This window comes from Chenopodium quinoa, unplaced genomic scaffold (assembly GCF_001683475.1).
Source record: "Chenopodium quinoa cultivar QQ74 unplaced genomic scaffold, ASM168347v1, whole genome shotgun sequence".
Taxonomy (NCBI): Eukaryota; Viridiplantae; Streptophyta; class Magnoliopsida; order Caryophyllales; family Amaranthaceae; genus Chenopodium; species Chenopodium quinoa.
In genome coordinates, this window is record NW_018743669.1 from 1610912 (window position 1) to 1630304 (window position 19393).

General features: G+C 37.2%; 1 protein-coding gene and 1 long non-coding RNA gene across 3 annotated transcripts; both read right to left on the minus strand.

Moving 5' to 3' along the window:
• Window positions 1–747: 747 nt before the first annotated feature.
• On the minus strand, window positions 748–7334 carry LOC110683516. 2 transcript variants are annotated; one of them, XR_002503624.1, is made up of 3 exons: window positions 7036–7334; window positions 6896–6938; window positions 748–1285 (listed from the first exon to the last, which is right to left on the minus strand). It is a non-coding gene; the product is annotated as an uncharacterized LOC110683516 (long non-coding RNA). The 2 variants fall into 2 exon arrangements; XR_002503625.1 differs by having other exon boundaries at window positions 748–1232; window positions 7036–7329.
• A 1725-nt stretch (window positions 7335–9059) lies between these two features.
• On the minus strand, window positions 9060–14401 carry LOC110683517 (BTB/POZ and MATH domain-containing protein 4-like). Its single transcript, XM_021859908.1, has 4 exons — window positions 13737–14401; window positions 10381–10726; window positions 9861–10140; window positions 9060–9564 (listed from the first exon to the last, which is right to left on the minus strand). Exons 1-4 carry the CDS (start codon window positions 14117–14119, stop codon window positions 9377–9379), a joined length of 1197 nt encoding a protein of 398 aa, XP_021715600.1. The 5' UTR covers window positions 14120–14401; the 3' UTR covers window positions 9060–9376.
• Between the last annotated feature and the right edge of the window lie 4992 nt (window positions 14402–19393).

The following is a 19393-nucleotide window of genomic DNA, read 5'->3' on the forward strand; positions in this document are numbered from 1 at the left end:
TAAATAAAAAAAAAAAAGATTAATAAAATTGCCCCCATGCTGGATCGAACTACAGACCTTCAGTTTATGACGCTCTACCACTGAGCTATAGGGGCCTTCTGATCAACTTTTAACCTCTTAAATTATTAGAATGTGAAATTAATTGTCAATGTTAGCTTATAACCATTAATTCTATACATTAATGGACCTAGCAAGCTTATGATGGATGAGTAGTGTAACTTTTAATACAACTGGTTACTCTCAGGTGAACTCTGATATATATATATATATGGTCTGAAAATTTATCAATAATAATTGCTAATTCTAAGTTTATCTTTGATAATCACTAAAGGGCATTAACAGCCATTACTGACACTAATCTATTATACTAGTTCTTTTTTTTTTTTTTTTGACGGGTATTATACTAGTTCATAACTACCTGCAATTTTATTTTATTTTTCTGATGGTAAATTTTTTCCCTTTTTAAAAAAAAAAAAATTGTATGATAAGTTCACCACCTCAGCACCAATAATTCATAGTATCCACAATAAAAGGAAACAATATCACACAAAAAAGGAAAAACTGATTCTAAAGATCATTATGATCATGAGAAAAAGGCTCAATATGCACTCTTTGGTTAGGATCTTGGCATTAGCATACCAAAAAATTTGAATGCAGTCCAGCAGAAAGATTGCTCAGGTTTTCAATCCATGTAACCATTACCGGGATAAAAACCCAGCCCTGAAATATAACGAGTATTCAAGAATGTAAGTAAGCTGAATGGATATATCATATATATACATAAATACTTTGTGTTACACTTTTGCTATAAGAATAATACACTTTGTTCTTTAAACAACCGCTAAGAAAAAAAAAAATACAACGAATCTTGTGCACTTGGCCAACCCTGATACACCCAAGTCTCCGGCACTGTCAAACACTAATCTCTTTAAGAATCAACAGTCTTTACACATTTGCATTTGCACATATGTATCAATTATAGTTCAGGAGCACAATGCATGAACACTAAAACATTAAAATCAAATAGCCAAGACTGAAGGAAAAGAAAGAATAAGAAAATGCTCCCAGAAACCCAGATTGCAGAATGTCAAAAGTCTCAGATTTAAATTTCAGGAGGCAGGAGCAACGTACATCATCATAGCCTGAGATACAGGAATTTGATATGTGACAACAGAACTCGAAGCAGCTGAGAATTCTTGCAAGTTAGCAAATGAGGAGCCCTGTCATGTTTTCTGCAGCAATCAAACGACTTTCAAGCAACATAACTCCACTAAATATAATAGCTCTGCAGTTTTGATGATCACTTTGTATCAATTATCAATATTACATTTTTTTCGTTTACGTTCTAAATATTTTATCAAATATATCAAGTTATATTTGGATAACAGCAAATGAAAAGGAACACTGTTACTCAATAAGCCAGTCAATGACTCAAAGTTGCCACATTTCTGTTACTCAACTTTGGCCACTAAAAAAATAAAAAATAAAAAAAAATATTGAGACGGTCCAATTCATTTAATCAGCCTTATTTCACAAGTACTAGAAGCATTTCTACTAATTAATTGCAAAGTGTTTTCATTTTCTCTAACGCTAAAGTGAAAGCAAAGTGGATATAAGAATGCATTGGAATATTTTTCAAGAAACTATTACTACGTATATCCAAATTGAAGCAATCATAAGATACATGTCAAACATTTGCTACCAATTGATCAACTAATTATGCTCACATTTTAATTTTATTTTTTTGACAAAATACACAAGCTATACTTACTTTCATGCAGAAAAGGAAAACATTATCAAACACGAGGATTGTCATAGCTAAATAATATATCCCACATAAGGTAATAAACCAAAGCAAATCAAAAAATTGAGATATGGAGATATTAAAAGTTTTCATTAATGCATTTGACTATAAAGGAAGGCAACTAAGAAATAACAATAATGTAGCCAAGTATTTACTGTCTAGTTGAATAGCTAATTACAAAAGGCTGTAAATTGAATGTTCATAGATTGGTCTTTCTCCCTTTAATTTTTTTTCCATACAGAAGTCTTGCTCAAATTTCTTTTTGCCTTCCCCAAATCTGCTCATCATGAGGAAAGCTATTGATTTGAATTGTGCACCAGTGGAACAATACCCGGTTACTAAGACGTTAACTAAGTCAGATATGACAACATCCCAACTGGTTTTGCCTCGACACTCAGTTGATGAATTTATTGTTCCAAACATGCCTGAAAATATAAGACAAAGGCTACAAGAAGGCCGGGCAAATATCTGGGTTGTCGATGATGAAAATTGCTTAGAGCATTTTCTGACAATGATAGATCGGGACCATCGCTATTCAATCATTAGTTGGGGTCATGTCCGTGAGACCAGGGAATTGAAAGAGGGTCAACTGATGCGATTTGGGTGGATGAGTAATAAGCTACATTTCATAGTTGCACCAGAAGGTAAGTTTGGTATGATTTTACAGATTTTGATATCTTATTAGAGATGGCTTTCTCTCATTAAATTTGAATCCAAACTTTAGATTTAGACAACAGAGAAATTGTTGACATTTGTTTTGAACCACATACGCAGAAAATTTTCATACATCTCAAAAAACTATAAATATACTCCATGATAATCTATCTGTCTAGTCAAGAAAAGCACATACAGAATAGGCGATGTTAAGGTATATTAGAGAAAAAAAATTGAGAAAGAATAAGTTTTCATCTACTAATTGCATAGAGATTTAGGGAGAGTTAAAAATAAATTATAGGGAAAAAAAATTTACAAAGATGGAGTAAAGGGAAAATTGGGGTGGATAAGTGGGTCTGGATCCCAAATTGAAAGATAAGAGCTTCATTAAAGAACAAAAGGAGTAGTTTTTACTTTTCCCAGTTTATGTCGAGTATATTTGGTGAACAAACATATTATGCAGAAAATGACAGCAGGAAGGCAGAAAATACTAAACAAAAGGGTGGACAAAGTGAAGGTGAACGCAAAGACAAAAACACAGATGAACCTCCTGCTAAAAGGATAAAGGACATGGGTAAGTCTGCCTTGCAACATGGAGAGACTTAGCTTTTCTTTTCACCATTGTCACCTAAATTGTGCATAACCCGTATCGCTTACATTACTTGGTTAAGTATAGATTTTTTTTTTTTTTAATCGAAAAAAAAGTACAGAAATATTTGTCTTCCGACTGTTGAAAGAACCTATCCTTCGATCTATGTCAGTAGTATTGCATACAAGAAAACAATTTTATATATCGACGTACTACTTGGAAGTGTTGGAACTTAGATTCCTTAGTTGTAAGTACAGAGATTTTGTTGCGGTGGGAGAAATAATAGTCCACCGCCAATTTAATTTTCAATGCTTCAAACAGGAAAACAAGATCTTGTAGCATATCTACGAAATTTTGCAAAATGCACTCGTAATTCACATGACATCTTCTAGAGAAAAAATTGACTCCACCAATGATATAAAGATGAAGTATCATTTGATTCCTGTTGCCAAGACACCATTTCAGAAACCTCACTTTGCCAATTTATGCTAATTGAACAATTCATTTCATCCCAAAATGTAAATGAATCTTGACGTGCAAGCATGGGTATAAATATATGAGAATTAGTTCAGACCAAAATAAGGATTTTTTTTCCAATAAAAAAAAAGGGTAATTTCTGACAATTGCACAGTTGCACACATACACTACACTACATAAGTACCTAACTCCAAAAGACAAAACGATAATCAATATTCCCATTGTTAAATGGCCATTTTGCTTGCTCCTATTCATTAGACTTGGCATGATGATGACTTTTTGTTATCAAAATTTCTTTGAATTAAAAACCAAAAAAAATACAGTGTGTTTGGTTGGATTTTCTGGCATTTGGTTTGTAAAATTGAGGAAAAGTATATTTTCAGTGGAACACTACATTTCATCTCTATTACAACCTCCAATTTTTTCCAATTTATACTCCTCCCTTTCAGTTTCAGCTTTCACTCTCTTTCTAACTTTTTAATCAAGGAACCAACCAAACGAAAATCATTTTTTTACTAAAGATGAAATCCTTCCTACCATAATGCAGGCATGTAGCTTTAAATTGTTCAAGTTCTCTCGTAAAATGTTTCTTTCACAATGTGGTTTTATCTGTAGAGTTGTCTTTACTTCACACCCTACAATAGCTTTCCAGTTATCTATGTTTTCAGTGGAACACAACATTTCATCTCTATTACAATCTTCAATTTTCTCCAATTTATACTCCTCCCATTCAGTATCAGCTTTCGCTCTCTTTCTAACTTTTTAATCAAGGAACCAACCAAAGGAAAATCATTTTTTACTAAAGATGAAATCCTTCCTACCATAATGGAGGCATGTAGCCTTAAATTGTTCAAGGTCTCTCGTAAAATGTTTCTTTCACAATGTGGTTTTCTCTGTAGAGTTGTCTTTACTTCACAACCTACAATAGTTTTCCAGTTATCCATGTTTTCAGTGGAACACTACATTTCATCTCTATCCCAACCTTCAATTATCTCCAATTTATACTCCTCCCTTTCAGTTTCAGATTTCACTCTCTTTCTAACTTTTTAATCAAGGAACCAACCAAAGGAAAATCATTTTTTACTAAAGATGAAATCCTTCCTATCATAATGGAGGCATGTAGCCTTAAATTGTTCAAGTTCTCTCGTAAAATGTTTCTTTCACAATGTGGTTTTCTCTGTAGAGTTGTCTTTACTTCACACCCTACAATAGTTATCCAGTTATCTTGTATACTAAATCACTATCTAATATTACGTTATTGTAATGAGAAATAACCGCTCAATTGTGAACAGTAACACCTTGTAACGTTTATGAGATTAGATTCTAAAGTAATTTTATTAACTAGAGGCTACAGGATCATAGCTTGTTCTGCTAAAAGAAATGCTAGATCACCATTGATTAAACTTTGTATGGTATAGATAGGGAAACAAGATCATGTATCATAGCTAAGAACTTCTACAAGATACGCCCATGATTCATGTGACATCTTCTAGAAAACAATACCAAGCTAAGCTTAGCCTATTGGCAAGGATTATACCTTCAGACCTTGAATTTGGTGGTTCATTCACAATTTGGAGTGAGGAAGCCTATCTACTTTAGAATCATGGAGTTTTCTTCCAGAACTATCCCTTACTCTCCCCTCCCTTTGACTCCCAAAAGACCTAACTGTCAATATAATAAATATAAAGTAATAAAGATTTAGTATCATCTAATTCTTTTGCCAAGACATTCATAAAATACCTCACACTACTAGTCTATATTAAATGAACACTTCATTTCACCTCAAGTAATCATGCTAGATCCTCGACACGCAAGCATAGGTATAAGTACTTAACACTTTGTTTCGGACTCACCAAAGTAAGAAATTTGCTCATATAATAGGTAGATTATACACTTGCACACATACCCTTACTTGAAAATAGTACAGAAAAAACACGATTAACAATTCTCTTCATAATTATATTTCTGAAACTTGACATTTTGCTTGCTTCATTCACTAAGTTTGGCATGATGATCACTAATTTTTTAATAAAATATATATCATTACAAACATTTCTGTGGGTTTTGAACCATAATATATAGAATTTGGTGGAAATCAATTTTGGAAAAAAAAAAAAAAATGGTTTTTTTTGGTTTAAAATTTATGAAAAATAGTTTTTTTTTGGGAGTGGTATGCCACACTTCCTCTTCATTACTTACCTTCCAGGCTTTCAAACTCTATCCTCACTTTTATCTCTTCCATTTCATTTCTAATTTTCCTTTTCCCTCCAAGTTTTCCATCGTGGATCCAAACAAAGGAAAACCAATCTTCCATGCATTTTCTATGGAAATGGACAATCACTTTCAGTTGAAATTGATTTCTGTCCTACCATAAATAGAGGCTCAAAAGTTTAGATCGTTAAAGTTCTTTCACATTGGTTGTGTTTTGTTTGATGGTTTTCATAAAAAATGTTTTCCCATTACCCCTCATTTTCATTTGTTTGGTTTGTGAAGAGATGGAAAATTATTTACCCAATAGTGGAAAATAACACTCTCAATTATGAAAATATTTTCCTAATAAGGGAAGCCACATTTTCCTCCCTCCTTACATCTTTTTTTACTTTTCTCTCATCCATCCTCACCGTTCCACTCCTATTTTCATTTTCTTTAAGTGGAGCAGACTCATGGACTACAGTTTCAGCCTAGAAGTAGTACAATTTTCATTAACCAAGCCTTTTCTTGTAAGGAAACAAAGATAGGAGAACTAATTTGTAATATTGGTTTTAAAAATACATTTTCCATGAAAAATCATTCTTCATTAAAAATGTTTTACGTCAAACCTACAATATCTTTCACCCTAATTATCTTGTAAACTACATTAGTAGGAAGAAGCTACAACTGATTCTTTGTTTCAAGATATAATGTTTCCCCCAACCTTGCAGGTGCATCTGGAGAATCAGTGGCAGAGGGTACTAGTGGCACTGCGGATGTCAGTTCTTAAGGAGGAAGCGCTATGCTCTTAAACTACCATATACAAAGCTCAGATTTCTTTGTCTGCCTTTGTTATGATTAAGAGCTCATTTTTAATTTATCGGCCTCGAGGTTCGTAAACCTCCATGAGAAAAACATAAACAATTATCTCAATCTGGTCGGAATAAGCAAACAATAAACTGCTTAATTTATGCTGCTTTTCAATATTATCAGGATTTTGAGGATTGCAATAATTTGAATTTGGGTTTTGAACAATTTTTGGTGAATTTCTCAAATATGTTGTCATGTTCATGCAAGTTTTACAAATCTAATTGCAATAGGTATGAAGTAATTTCATATCGAAAATTAAACAGAACCAGATGAACAGGTGATGAAGATGAAGATGAAGATGATGAAATTACCTGTGATTATTTGGTAGATTGTGGTTGAAAAGCCATAAATTACCTGTGATAAATCAGAAGATTGCAGGTTAATTACAATAATTTAAACCCTAATCAGGGTTTCTGTGAATGGAGTAAATTGTAGAGGATTTGAGCCTTACCTGGAAATCAAATCATCATTTTCCAGTGATTTGATTTGGGCCTTGCTCATAGTAGCTTAGCTTGCTTGATTCATGAATGATTTTAGCATGCAGTATCTTGAAAAACCCTAAATTGGAAACAATTTTAGAGTTTCAAGTCGAAAACCCTAAATTGGAAACAATTTAAGTGTTTTAGAGGAGAGAGAAAGAGGAGAATGAAGAACATGATGTACACTTTTAACAAGTTAGAAACAATTGTTTAGTGTATGACTGTACGTAGTATGCAGGTTAGTCACTTGAAGTACAGGTTGAGCCGTAGAGGTAAATAGATCTTCTGTTTTGCACCTCCGATTATCCTCAATTGGTAAGATTCGAACTTAAAATACTCCGTAATGTGTACTTGTATTTTTCCCCGTTAATAATATTCACAGCACGTGTTTTTTCCGTTTATTTTTTAATATGAGTATTACCTTAAATTTTTCTATACACCCAAAAACATCATCTTAAATCCACGTGCAAACCCAAAAACATCATCTTAAATCCACGTGCAAATTTAAATGTTCAAATACTTTAAAAAGGAGAGAGCTTTATCGAATTTACCATATTCAAATATGAAACTTATTAGAGAGGTTGCTTCATTTGTATCAAGAAAAAAATACCAACAACAATTTTTATTTGGAAATTTTGCGAGGAAAGTTCTTTTAAGTGGTCGACCTTGTAAGAAAGGCCCTTTTATAAAAAAAAATGACACAAAAGGTCCTTATATCATGTTTGGGTTGTGAGAAGGGTCCTTTGACCATTTTTCGGCGTTGACTTTTTTATTTTCCGGACAAAAAAGTCACATCTAAGTTCTCTTTTTTCTCCCTCCTCTTTTCCCTCGTTTTCCCCCTATTAAACCCTAATTTGTGAAAACAATTAACACCAAAACTTCAATTGTAATCCCGTAAATTAAAATTGAAGGCTATTCAAAGTAATTCAAGGCTAATCCTTCCCACAATGAGAGAAAATAGGGAAAAAAGGGAACTTGATAAGTCACGTGCTTTCCACGTGGTTTTTTTTGTCCGGAAATAAAAAAGTCAACGCTGAAAAATGGTCAAAAGACCCTCCTCACAACCCAAACATGATATAAGGACCTTTTATGCCACCTTTTTTTTTTATAAAAGGGTCTTTCTCACAAGGTCGACCACTTAAAAGGACCTTCCTCACAAATTTTCCTTTTTATTTTATTATTTTTTTTAAACGGAAATACCAACAACAATTTGGTATCTAAATTCAGGACAAAAAAAATAAATAAATAAAATAAATAAATAAAGTTGTTGAAATACTTTCCTTGTTTTCTTCTTTTTAACCAATAATGTTCCATTGCAAAATTCTAATAAGCCAAAATGTTGTGGCAAACTTCATATTCTATAAAGAGTACAACAATTTAATACTCCAAAATCGGTAATATACTACTCCCTCCGTTTTTAAATATTTATTGCTCTTACAATATTTAATTTATTTCTCTCACCTAGAGGACCCAACATGTATTCACTCTCCTCGAATTCTCTCCACTGCTTTTGCCTTTTACATTTTTTAATTCTTCCACCAACCCCACTACCTTCATATTCTATTATTTTCTCTAATTTCTCCTAAAACTCCGCACATGGAGAAATTGAGCAAGTATTTAAAATGGAGGGAGTATCTCCTTGCTTTTCTACTTTCCCATTTCGTTAATAACGAGTACAATTTAGTTTATCCCTTTCTTATTTGATTTGAGAAGGATCCACTTACCTCGTCAATTAAACTACCTTGAACTGAACTATTTACTAATCAAATTGCATTACTATACTTTGTATTAATAACAAAAGCCGCATTCTTCAAACTTCACCTAAAAGTCTAAAATTATATCTTGACATGGGGGCAAACTACATTGTAAATCATATGTTATGCTGAAAGCAACCGAATAACTGCATCTTCCCCAGAATTCTGATATGATACAGAGAAACAAGGGTGATGTGTATGTAAGGACTACTAAGGAGGAGGGAGAAGGGCCAAAAGAGAGTGACAAGAACAGACAATAACGGTAACTTTAGATATTGGACAAATATTGCAATTTCAAGGAAAAATGAGGTCATTTACATAGACATTCTGCATTAACATTTTGCAGACGCTCATACCAGTCACACACTGGTGCCAACAGCACCCTAAGCTTCGATTAACAACTCAAAGGCTAAACCACTTGTACACAGGTTAGCACACGTCACAACAGTTACACCAGCCCAACAATGAAGCCAATGAAGGTGTCAGTTGTGCCCGACTGCCCTTACCTCTGATGTGTACTTCATTGCGGGAAGCACTGGTACATACAATAAGCAAAAAATCAAGTCCTTGGCCTAACCCTTCTATCATTAGTATCACCACCATCAGAGAGTTGGGCCCACACACTCCGGGACTTTCCACCTGCGCTACTGCAATCATCCTCACAACCAGCAACTGTCTTTAGAAGCTCTGATTGCAAAGAGGGACAGTGTTCTCTAAGATACTCAAAGCCATCAGAGCGCATAACAGCTGCATAGAAGAACCAAAGGAAAAAAAACATCAGAAAAAGTCCAAACAAATAGCTCAGCACATTCACAGAGATTGCAATAAACCAAATACAAGTAAATGAAAATCGACTAAACTGCAGATAATTTGCAAATACCATAACCAACAATATGAAAAATAACTCAAACTCTCTAAAACAAATGAAAATAATAAATACTTGATATAAGCCAACCCACAACCTATCCCGAGTTCCCAACAAACACACACACACACACATTGAGGGAAAAAAAATGCCAGAGAAACATAGAACAGAACATAACCTGCAAGGTTTTCAGCCGCAAATCTTAAACAGACAGCCTTCAATTCGGAGGCATTGTGACAATCAGCCAATGCTAGAATCTCACCAACAGTATTGACAGATATACCCTTGCACAAGGAAGATTCACACAACTGTCTGAGCCTTCCCAGTCCATATTTGTCTGCTGCCGCCAACAACTTACCTATTAACAAATCAGCTATATGGGACTCACAAGAGGAACTTAGTGAAGCAAGGTCCGCCTCTTCCACTAGAGCATCTCTGTATATAAAGTGCAACATAGCCTGAAAATAATGTTCACAAATTGTTAATGTGCACGTCTATTTGAAAATAAAAAAGCCATCAAATCCATTTTCCTTGGTTTCTTTACTGCAAGTTAAGATTAAGGATATTGGAGCAAGACAAAGAACTTAAAAAAGAATATTCCACCGGTAGATAAAAATGCATTCTAAGTAGAAGGCATACAGCATATAGAAATTTAGATGGCAGACAAAAAGGTTTGAAGCCATTAGAAAACACATCACCTTGAATACTTTAGGCTCCACGTCGGTCACAGTAATCTCTTCTTTTCCTTCCTCTAACTTGTCCAAAAATTCAGAACGAAATACAGGTGACCGAGCAGCCAAGACCAATTTATGTGCATGAAATTTCTCTCCAGCCACATCAAAGATAATATCTGAACCTTCTACGTTCTCTAGTAACATGCCAAAATGCACTCCCATGTCAGACTCAGGAACACGAATTGGGTGCAATCTAGGACATTCTACTGATGACACTACAACACCAACAGTACAATTGATTTTCAGACAGTCATCCTTAAGGTACGTCGATGTCTCAAGCACACTCCTCTTGAAGAAGCGCTTATATCCCCTGCATGTATAGATGAACAACCATAAGGATTAAGAAATACATCAAGCTTCTTCAAAAAAAAACACACACACACACACACACACACACACACACACAAACACGTAAAGAAAGCAGTTACACCAGAGAGATAAATCAGAAATCTCAAAACTCATGACCAACCACAGTGATTGAGATAGAAACAAAAAGGATCAGTAATAGTAGTATAGTACATACAGAAACAACAGAAGGAACAAAACATACTATATCAGCATAGCATAGAACCCAATGGGGAGAATATATTGATAGCTAAACAAATTAACTAGAAACAGGAATACTCTCCAAAAGGTGAGATTAGTGATAGCTGACTGGGTTCCTATTTCCTAACACTTCCATTAACTCCAAAGTCCAAAGTCCAAACTCCAAAGCACCTCTCCGTTCACAGGAAGCACGTTAGCATCTATCTGTCAGTGATGTAATTCCTATATGTTTCCCTTCATGTTCCACTCCCTCCCCCACCACAAATCTCTGTATCCATCTCAGTGATGTAATTCCTATATGCTTCCCTTCATATTCTACCCCCTCTCCCACCAGAAATCTCTGTATTCATCTCTGTATGACCCTACCACTTGGATTAGATAAAATCAGCTATGAGCCACATGAAATGACCTAGCACCCTTGCTACCTGATCACCAAACTAAGGGTTGAGGATACGACACATCCCAAAAGATTACTATATATTTCCTTCAACAAAAACAAAAAACAAAAAAAGAAAGAAGAAAAAAAAAAAAAAGACTGCAACTGCAGCACTTTGACAATTACACTTACCAATGCACAACATACAATGAAACTAATATAACAACATTTTAGTTTATAACATATACTTTCAATAATATAGCAAAAAATACGTGATCAAAGTTAGCATAAGAATAGTGCAAACCCAAAAAATAAATAAATAAATAAATAAATAATAAAAAAAAATAATAATTGCAATTATTTTGAAATGGAGTAAGTATGTATGTTACTAGGTCAAGAAATATTCAGTCTATCATGCTACTAGAAACTAGACAGCCATGATTTTCAATGTCTAAGCAAATTCCTTAGGTAGATTGCCAGCTAAATTCCCCGGAAAACAACCAAATGCTAGCCAAAATTTAAAAACCACAATACTTTTTGTATTAATTTTTTATAAATTAAAGGGGAGAAGCAGTAGGTCTTATTAGAACAGGGGAGCACCAATGTTCAGTGGAAATAGTAAAAGATCATTAGAATTGTTGTTGCGTTAAGGAAATGGGTGTCCTGCAATCAGTGCCCTCTCAATAAAGCCAATAGAGGTAAATATGGGAAAGCTGACTTAGAGAATTAATTAAAAAAAAAATCTTCTCAATTCAGAGTAAAAATTAGTAGATATTATATGGTGCAGTCGTGCAGATCATAATAAGCATACATGAGAGGATTTGAAATAGAGGTACACAACAAGATAAAGGCGAGGATGATTCACTTTAGTTACATCTGTCTTTGCTTATACTAACTTAATTTCATAGTGGCTGTTCCAAGTGGAATGACTGAGCCCAGTAAAAATGAAATAATCGCTTGAAGTTGCTAACCTTCCTTGGTTTAAAGGTAACAATATTGTCACATACCCATAGACACCAGGGAATCTCACTTATAAAACGAAGGATGTGCATATTACACGCACACGGAGGAGGGAGAAAGAATTGGTTAATTAAAAGGAAAAAAAGAAAGTAAACAGTAGTACTTACCCTCCACAAATATTCTATTTATGTAGACCTTTTATTTTATGACACTTTTAAGTTTTTAACAGCCAAGTAATATAAAAGATATTTATTACAAATGTTATCAGTAAGTAAGGGTCTTCTTGTCATATACAAGTCCTCGCTCCCCAACTTGACCACTTGATTGCAATTCAACACATCCTCCCCACCCCCCCCTCCCCCTCACCCCTTTTATCCAAGACTGCCATCTTTGTTTCATGGCTCAGTCCTAAACAGCTAAACCCATCATGAAAATCTGATGAAAAAAACAAGCAGAGGTACATCCACTAATGCACACCGTAGTATAAAAAATAATTCCCATGACACTCTTCAAAGAATCATAAATAACAAATATGCATAGCAACAAGCACAGAGTATGCAACCTATGAAAGAGCAATTTAAATTACTGAAAAGCTTCCTGAAAACCTGGCACATGTATCAGCTATGACATGTATCCGATCAAGTTAATTCAGAAGACCTTGAACATGTCAAAGGTCAAAATCTGACAGAAATGTATAGTCTCAAAGAATACAATAGATTTGAATTGACACGCTCAGAAGAACCACACACTTTGCAATAGAATTTGCAACAAATTCCCTTATTTATCTTCTCCTAAAATCCTATAAAACTCGAGAAATTATTGGACGATAATGTATTTTAATTATTTCCTGAGCTATTCTCAATTTCTCCGTCTTTTCCTCTAGCAAAAGGTGTTACTCTTGTCTAACACCTAGATCAAGTCGAGTGCATTCACAATACTGTCCTCTTTCCCTTCAAATAGCTAAGTGTACAATCCAGCAAGAAATGACTCCGAATCTCCAATTCAAGAACAATAAACTACCAAGCCCAAATTACAACAAAACATAACATCACAACTAACTAGGGGAAAACAAACCCAGTATATTACAATATCACCAAATAAAAGGGCGCTCTATAACCCTAGATAATCCCTTCCACGAACATACAAACTCAAAATGATGTTCCCTCCCTCATTCGCCCCGAAAGTGATCCAAGACTCATATTATCCACAATATCGCACAAAATTCAGTTTCAGATATCAACAATTCCCGGAACAAGTAAGTGATTTCAACTCGAAATCCAAAATTCAGCTACCAAATCCACCCTTCTTTCCCAATGACCCAAAATTAGCAACAATCAATCAATGAAACCCATAAACAAAACAACAATCAATTCAAAACAAAAACAATCAATCAAACATCCAATGAAGAAAATTAACAGCATAAACCAAGAAGACATACCACATACTACCCCTATACTTCAAAGTATAAGGGCCACTCTCCAAAGAACGATCAAAATGACTATGAACCTTATGCTTGGGTTGATCACCTTGATCAACAAGAGTGAGCTCAAACAAAGCCCTGACATCGGTACCCTCGCTCGCTAAAGCGATGAAGACGGAGACATAAGCTGAATTATCTTCAGGATTTTTGCCATCTGGGTAGAAGTAAATCGCCCATTGATACCCTCCAACGCTGAAATTATCGCTCGCAATGTGTTTCCCAACTCCCATACCTTTCGCCAATGAATAGCCTTGGATCACGAACTTGTGAGACCCATTTACGGTTTCCGTCACCACTCGCGAGCTCGTCGGAGAAATCACCGCCGTTGAAGCTTCCGACATGGCTGAAGAATCTAAATGAGGAAAGAAAGTTGACGCTAATTCGCGAAATTCATGGAGAATTTGGGGATTAATTTGGGAGTTTTGAGGAGAGAGAGAAGATGAAGTTAGGGTTTACTTTGGGGACAAATTGGAAGACGAATAGTCAGATTGATTTGATGATTTTTCTGGAAAATATGAGGGACTTAACTTGTTTTTTCGAATTCACGAGTCATGAGTCTCATGACCGCGTTCTATCGTTCCAAGACTTTGAACTAATCTTTTAGGGATTTGTTAAACATCGCCCACAAATTACTACATAAAGCCCACAAAATTCACTTGGTTTCCCAAAATTGTTCTTGACCTTAAAAAAAACACTTACACTCTCATCACTCACACTCTCATCACTCACACTCTCATTGCTCATCTTCTTTCAACCTCTCTAAAAAAAAAAATTCAAAATAACGGCAATGTCGAGGCGGCAAGGCAAGGAAGTGGCGGCGGCGGCGGAGGGAAGGATGTCCCAAGGAGGAAAGGTATATTTTGTTTAAAAAAAAAAAAAGGGGGGGGAAACCGCCGTGAACGCGGTGGGGCGCCCTGGCTGGACGCCCAGGCAGCGGTGGTGGCGCCAGATGCAGACGCCGCCACCAGTTGGCTGGCGCCTGGGCTGGACGCCACAGCCACGGTTGTGGCGTTTATTCTAGGCGCCGCAGCCGTGGCTGTGGCGTCCAGCCCAGGCGCCAGCCAACTGGTAGCGGCGTCTGCATCTGGCGCCACCACCGCCGGCTGGGCGTCCAGCCAAGGCGCCCCCCCCCCCAATTATTTTTTTTTTTTTTATTTTTTTTTTAATTTTTTTAAAAAATTGTTTTTAATTTTTCTTTTTTTTTTTTTAATATAATTTTAAATTGTTTTTATATTTTGTTGTTTATTTTTATAAATTTTTTCAATTTCGTTGTATTTTTTCTACGTTTATATTTTGTTTACAATTATTTGTATGTTTTTAGTTTATTTGATTTGCGATGATGATTATTTATCGTATAAATTTTTGTATGTTTATATATTTTAAAATTTTGTGTAGGGTCGTCATGGTGGGGGAAGAATATAGAACTTCTTAGTAGAAGTTATTCAGTGGAGAGGTCGGGGCATAGACATGTCAGATCCCGTGGTATTTCGCCCTCAGTTCGTAGAGAACGGATCCACCGTCGGGATGAGGATGACGATGACGATGATGATGCTGAGGAGGGTGACCAGGAGGAGGAGCAGGAGGAGGGCGCAGATGAGGATGAGGATGTGGACGATGGCAGTGGACCGTATGATGATTACGGTCCATTCAGTCAGAGGGTTGATGACATGTACGAGACGCATATGGTGGAGGTGCGTAAGGGTAGGGGTGGTAGGTTTGTTAGTAGATCTGGCACATCATCTGCGTCCACTGTATCTGGCCCGCTTATGGACAGCGGAGTTGCAGCGGCCGCCGTCTGGGGTTACTCCCATGTGTGACCATTACTACATGGAATGGTTCAACCGGTATTCGCACCCGAGGTTGATCGCTGATCTCGACCACAGCGATGATGATTATGTGCCACCGCCTACTGCCACGGAAGCGGTATGTCTTTTATTATATTTATCGTTGTCTTTTAATTAAGTTTTATTTGTTGTTATTGTATTTCATCTTCTGTTTTTTGTTGTATGCAGTGGATGGGAAAGATAATGCAAGACGTTCAGAAACTCTCTCTTGAGAAGGACAGCATGAGTGCAACAGGGAGAGCTGTTGTTGATAGTCTGGAACAGACCCTTGCACAGTGGTAGTCGTCGTCGAGGAGGGATTACTGATGGTTATTGTATTTTATTTATAGAGCATTATGTTGGACATTATGTTGTAAAATTGTAACATTTTAGATTGTTCTTTTAGCTTCCAACTTAAACATATTATCAGTGCTGTTTTTAAATTTTGATATAACCGTTCGTGGATCCGCGCAACTTACCCATGCAACATATAGAATGCAGTAAGCAATACAATATAAAATATTAATGTTCTCATTAAAAGAGCAACGTACAAATAAGATTACAAATAAAGAATGTAAACATGAAAAACTAAAATGCAGCTAGGGTGTTCCATTCGTGGATCCGGTCATTATATAGCGCATCCCAACCCTCTACGCTCGCTGTGCGAATGTTGTACCACCGAGGTATAATCGGTGGCACCGGAAAATCGGTTGACATGTCTAGTCGGATGAAATGTCTGTATGACGACCCAAGAAACGCAATAGCTAGCTCTCTGACCGGTGTGGTGACAGTCTCACGCGACCGCCAAGGGAGAACCGTGGTACAAGGATAATAAGCTTGACTATGCACTCCCAGGCCGAAATGCATGACTGCGCATTTGTAAATGTTTGCAACGGCAAACAGATCTAGGGGCGCGTCAAAATAATGATTTTCGCCGCAAGGTCCACCTCCCCACCGGATACGCCGGAGAGCGCCATCCAAGTCATCCTGGTACACATGACGATAAACATTTCGGTTAGAGGCAATTTCGCTGTACATCAACTCACGCACCAAACCGTAGTTGTCTTCGCCCATTTGAAAAACATCAGTCACGACTAGATGACGATGTCCGACCACGAGAACGACCACGACCAAGACCACGGATATACTCAAACGCACTCCTGTTCCGCCGTTGTCAACCTCGAGGACAGTCAACTCCTTCGGGTTCCTCATAATCTAAGTTAGACGGGTGGAACATGTCATGAAGCACATGAGTAGCGTCACGAATAATAGAAGGATGGCTGGAGGACACTCGGTCGTACATCGAACGGAACTGCTCCAACTCTTCCTGTTCACGGTCGGCCGTTTGATTGTCTGCATGCTCACCAATAACAAGCGTCCTCCAGAATGAATGGACCTGATCAACATGTAACGACGCCCTTTCTTCTGTAATAACGCGATGAATGGTGCATGCGCAAGGTAATCCATGAGTTACTGAAATAGTACACCCACACCGAGTATACACTTCGTCAGCCAAGTCCCTCACCCTGTTCAGCTCAGTGAGAATCAACCCCAAGCAGTAGTGCGACACACGACCATGGAGAATCTTAAATATAAAATGGCTATACATCGTACCATGTCGTCGTCTGGAGTCCTCTAGAGAGTTCCTGATGTCGTTCTTCTGAGTTTCAATTGACTTGTTCAGTCTAGCGAACAGTGTATCCAAAGCAGCGGTCGATGAATCAATCCAGTCCTTGGTAGCTCTATGAGCGCTCTCAACTCTACATGTTGTAGTGTTCCCAAAATGAAGTACCTGGTTTGTCCAATATTTGACAAACTTTTCCCTGTGAGGGACCCATTGATGCATCACATAGTCCACCAGTGCCGGACACCACTGGTACGAATCCCTGAAGTTAGCCAATGCTCGCTCATACGCTTCCTCTGTGGTAGCCTGTAGGATCTTCCGCCACTTACCATTCACCAATCTCTCTGCCATTTCCAAATTCTTCTTGAAAAGGTTGTAGGCTTTCACTTTCACGCAGTTGTTGATGTGCCATGTGCACAATAAGTGGTTCGATTCGGGAAACAGCTCTGCTATGGGGGCAAAGAGACCTCCCTCACAGTCGCTGACGATGGCTGCTGGATGAACATTAGGCCCGATGTAGTTTCTCAGCTTCTCCAAAACCCAATAATAACTTGGAGCCGTCTCATCCCTGATGATTGCATGACCAATCAGAAAGTTCTGGTTCGTTGGAGCCATCCCAACCATCTCAACCAGAGGGAACTTGTACTTGTTTGTCTTGTACGTTGAGTCGATCAAAATCACAAATGGCCAAGACTTGATCATATCAGCACAATCAGGATGCACAAGGAAAAGATGAGTCACCTCCGCTGTATCTTCATCAGAATCAAACCAGAACAGGTAACCACGTGATTGTGCCTGGTGTAGCAGCTGCTGTATAGGGTTCCTTCCCTCTGACCGTTCAAACCTGAGCTGCTGTCTGACGTTGTAGATGTGTCTTCGGTTTGGATGGTCTTCTGGAAATTTCTCTAACACAGATGCTAATATTTTAGCAGGCTTCACTTGAGCATCACTCATTTCTTTCACAACTAGTTTCGCAGCAGGACTTAAGCCGCTCAGTTGTCGATGACCCTCTTCATATACTATCATCTCATGGTTGTGATACCCCCATTTAGAGTAACCTATCACTTCCCAACCGTCACGACTCCGTAGTTGTCGAACCTTTACTCTGAACTCACACCCACAACCTTTCCGCTTTGTGTCAAACCGAGTGGCTGTACGAAAATCTCTTTCTTCTCTTTTGCGATAACGGTCACATCTCAAAATGCGATCCATTCTACCATCCCATTGAGATTTATGAGTTGCTACTACCAAGCAAAATCCAGCTGCAATTGCAACCTGTTTTGCCCAATCAATCGCCTGTTGAGCTTCTTCGAATGGACCATCATGTCCAAATATCCCACTGTAATCATTTCCGTCTCCACCATATTCCTGCATCAATTATATATTACAATAAATACATTTAACGGATAATACATTTAATTTCTATATTTCCACATAATTAACACAAAAAAAAACATAATTATATATAATCAAACTTAATTTTTATAAAAACCCAATTCGAATTTTCAAACTAAATTTAAAAATATACCATTTCGAATTTCAAATTTAATTTTAAAAAAAACCTATTTCGAATTTTCAAATTTAATTTACAAAAAACCCATTTCGAATTTTTTTAAAAAATCATTTTCGATTTTTTTTTTCACAAAAAAATTAAATAAAAAACAACAACAAAATCAAAAAGGAAAAAATAAAAAATAATTATTAAAGGTGGCGTCTGCCAGGGCTGCCACAGCCACTAGACTGGCGCCTGGCAGGGCCGCCTCACCCAGTGGAGTGGCGTCTGCCCAGGACGCCAGTCTGGTGGTCTGGGCGTCTGGGCTGGACGCCACTCTGGTGGTCTGGGCGTCTAGCCTGGACGCCACTCTGGTGGTTCTGGCGTCCGGCTTGGACGTCCAGGCTACGGTTTGGGCGTCCACCCTAGGCGCCAGAGCCACTCCGACGGTAAACCGTGAATTTTAACGGTGACTTACCTCGTTTTCCGTCGACGACGACGTACCTCCGGCGTCCCCCGCATCTCCGGCCTGCCATCCGGTCTCCCCCGGCGAGCCAGTACGGCTCCACATTTTTTACACCGAGATTATTTCAATTTTAGCAAAAGGGCATAATGGTCAAATCATAACATATTTGTGGGCTTTATATGGTAAATTGCGGGCGATGTTTAGCGTTTC

What these genes read in the sequence shown, in the direction of transcription:
- LOC110683517 (XM_021859908.1), bottom strand. Translation starts at nt 14,119, where the DNA reads ATGTCGGAAGCTTCAACGGCGGTGATTTCTCCGACGAGCTCGCGAGTG. An exon ending in AAGTATAGGGGTAGTATGTG is followed by an intron (nt 10,727 to 13,736) that starts GTATGTCTTCTT and finishes CTATACATGCAG; the next exon opens with GGGATATAAGCGCTTCTTCA. An exon ending in TGGAGCCTAAAGTATTCAAG is followed by an intron (nt 10,141 to 10,380) that starts GTGATGTGTTTT and finishes CATTATTTTCAG; the next exon opens with GCTATGTTGCACTTTATATA.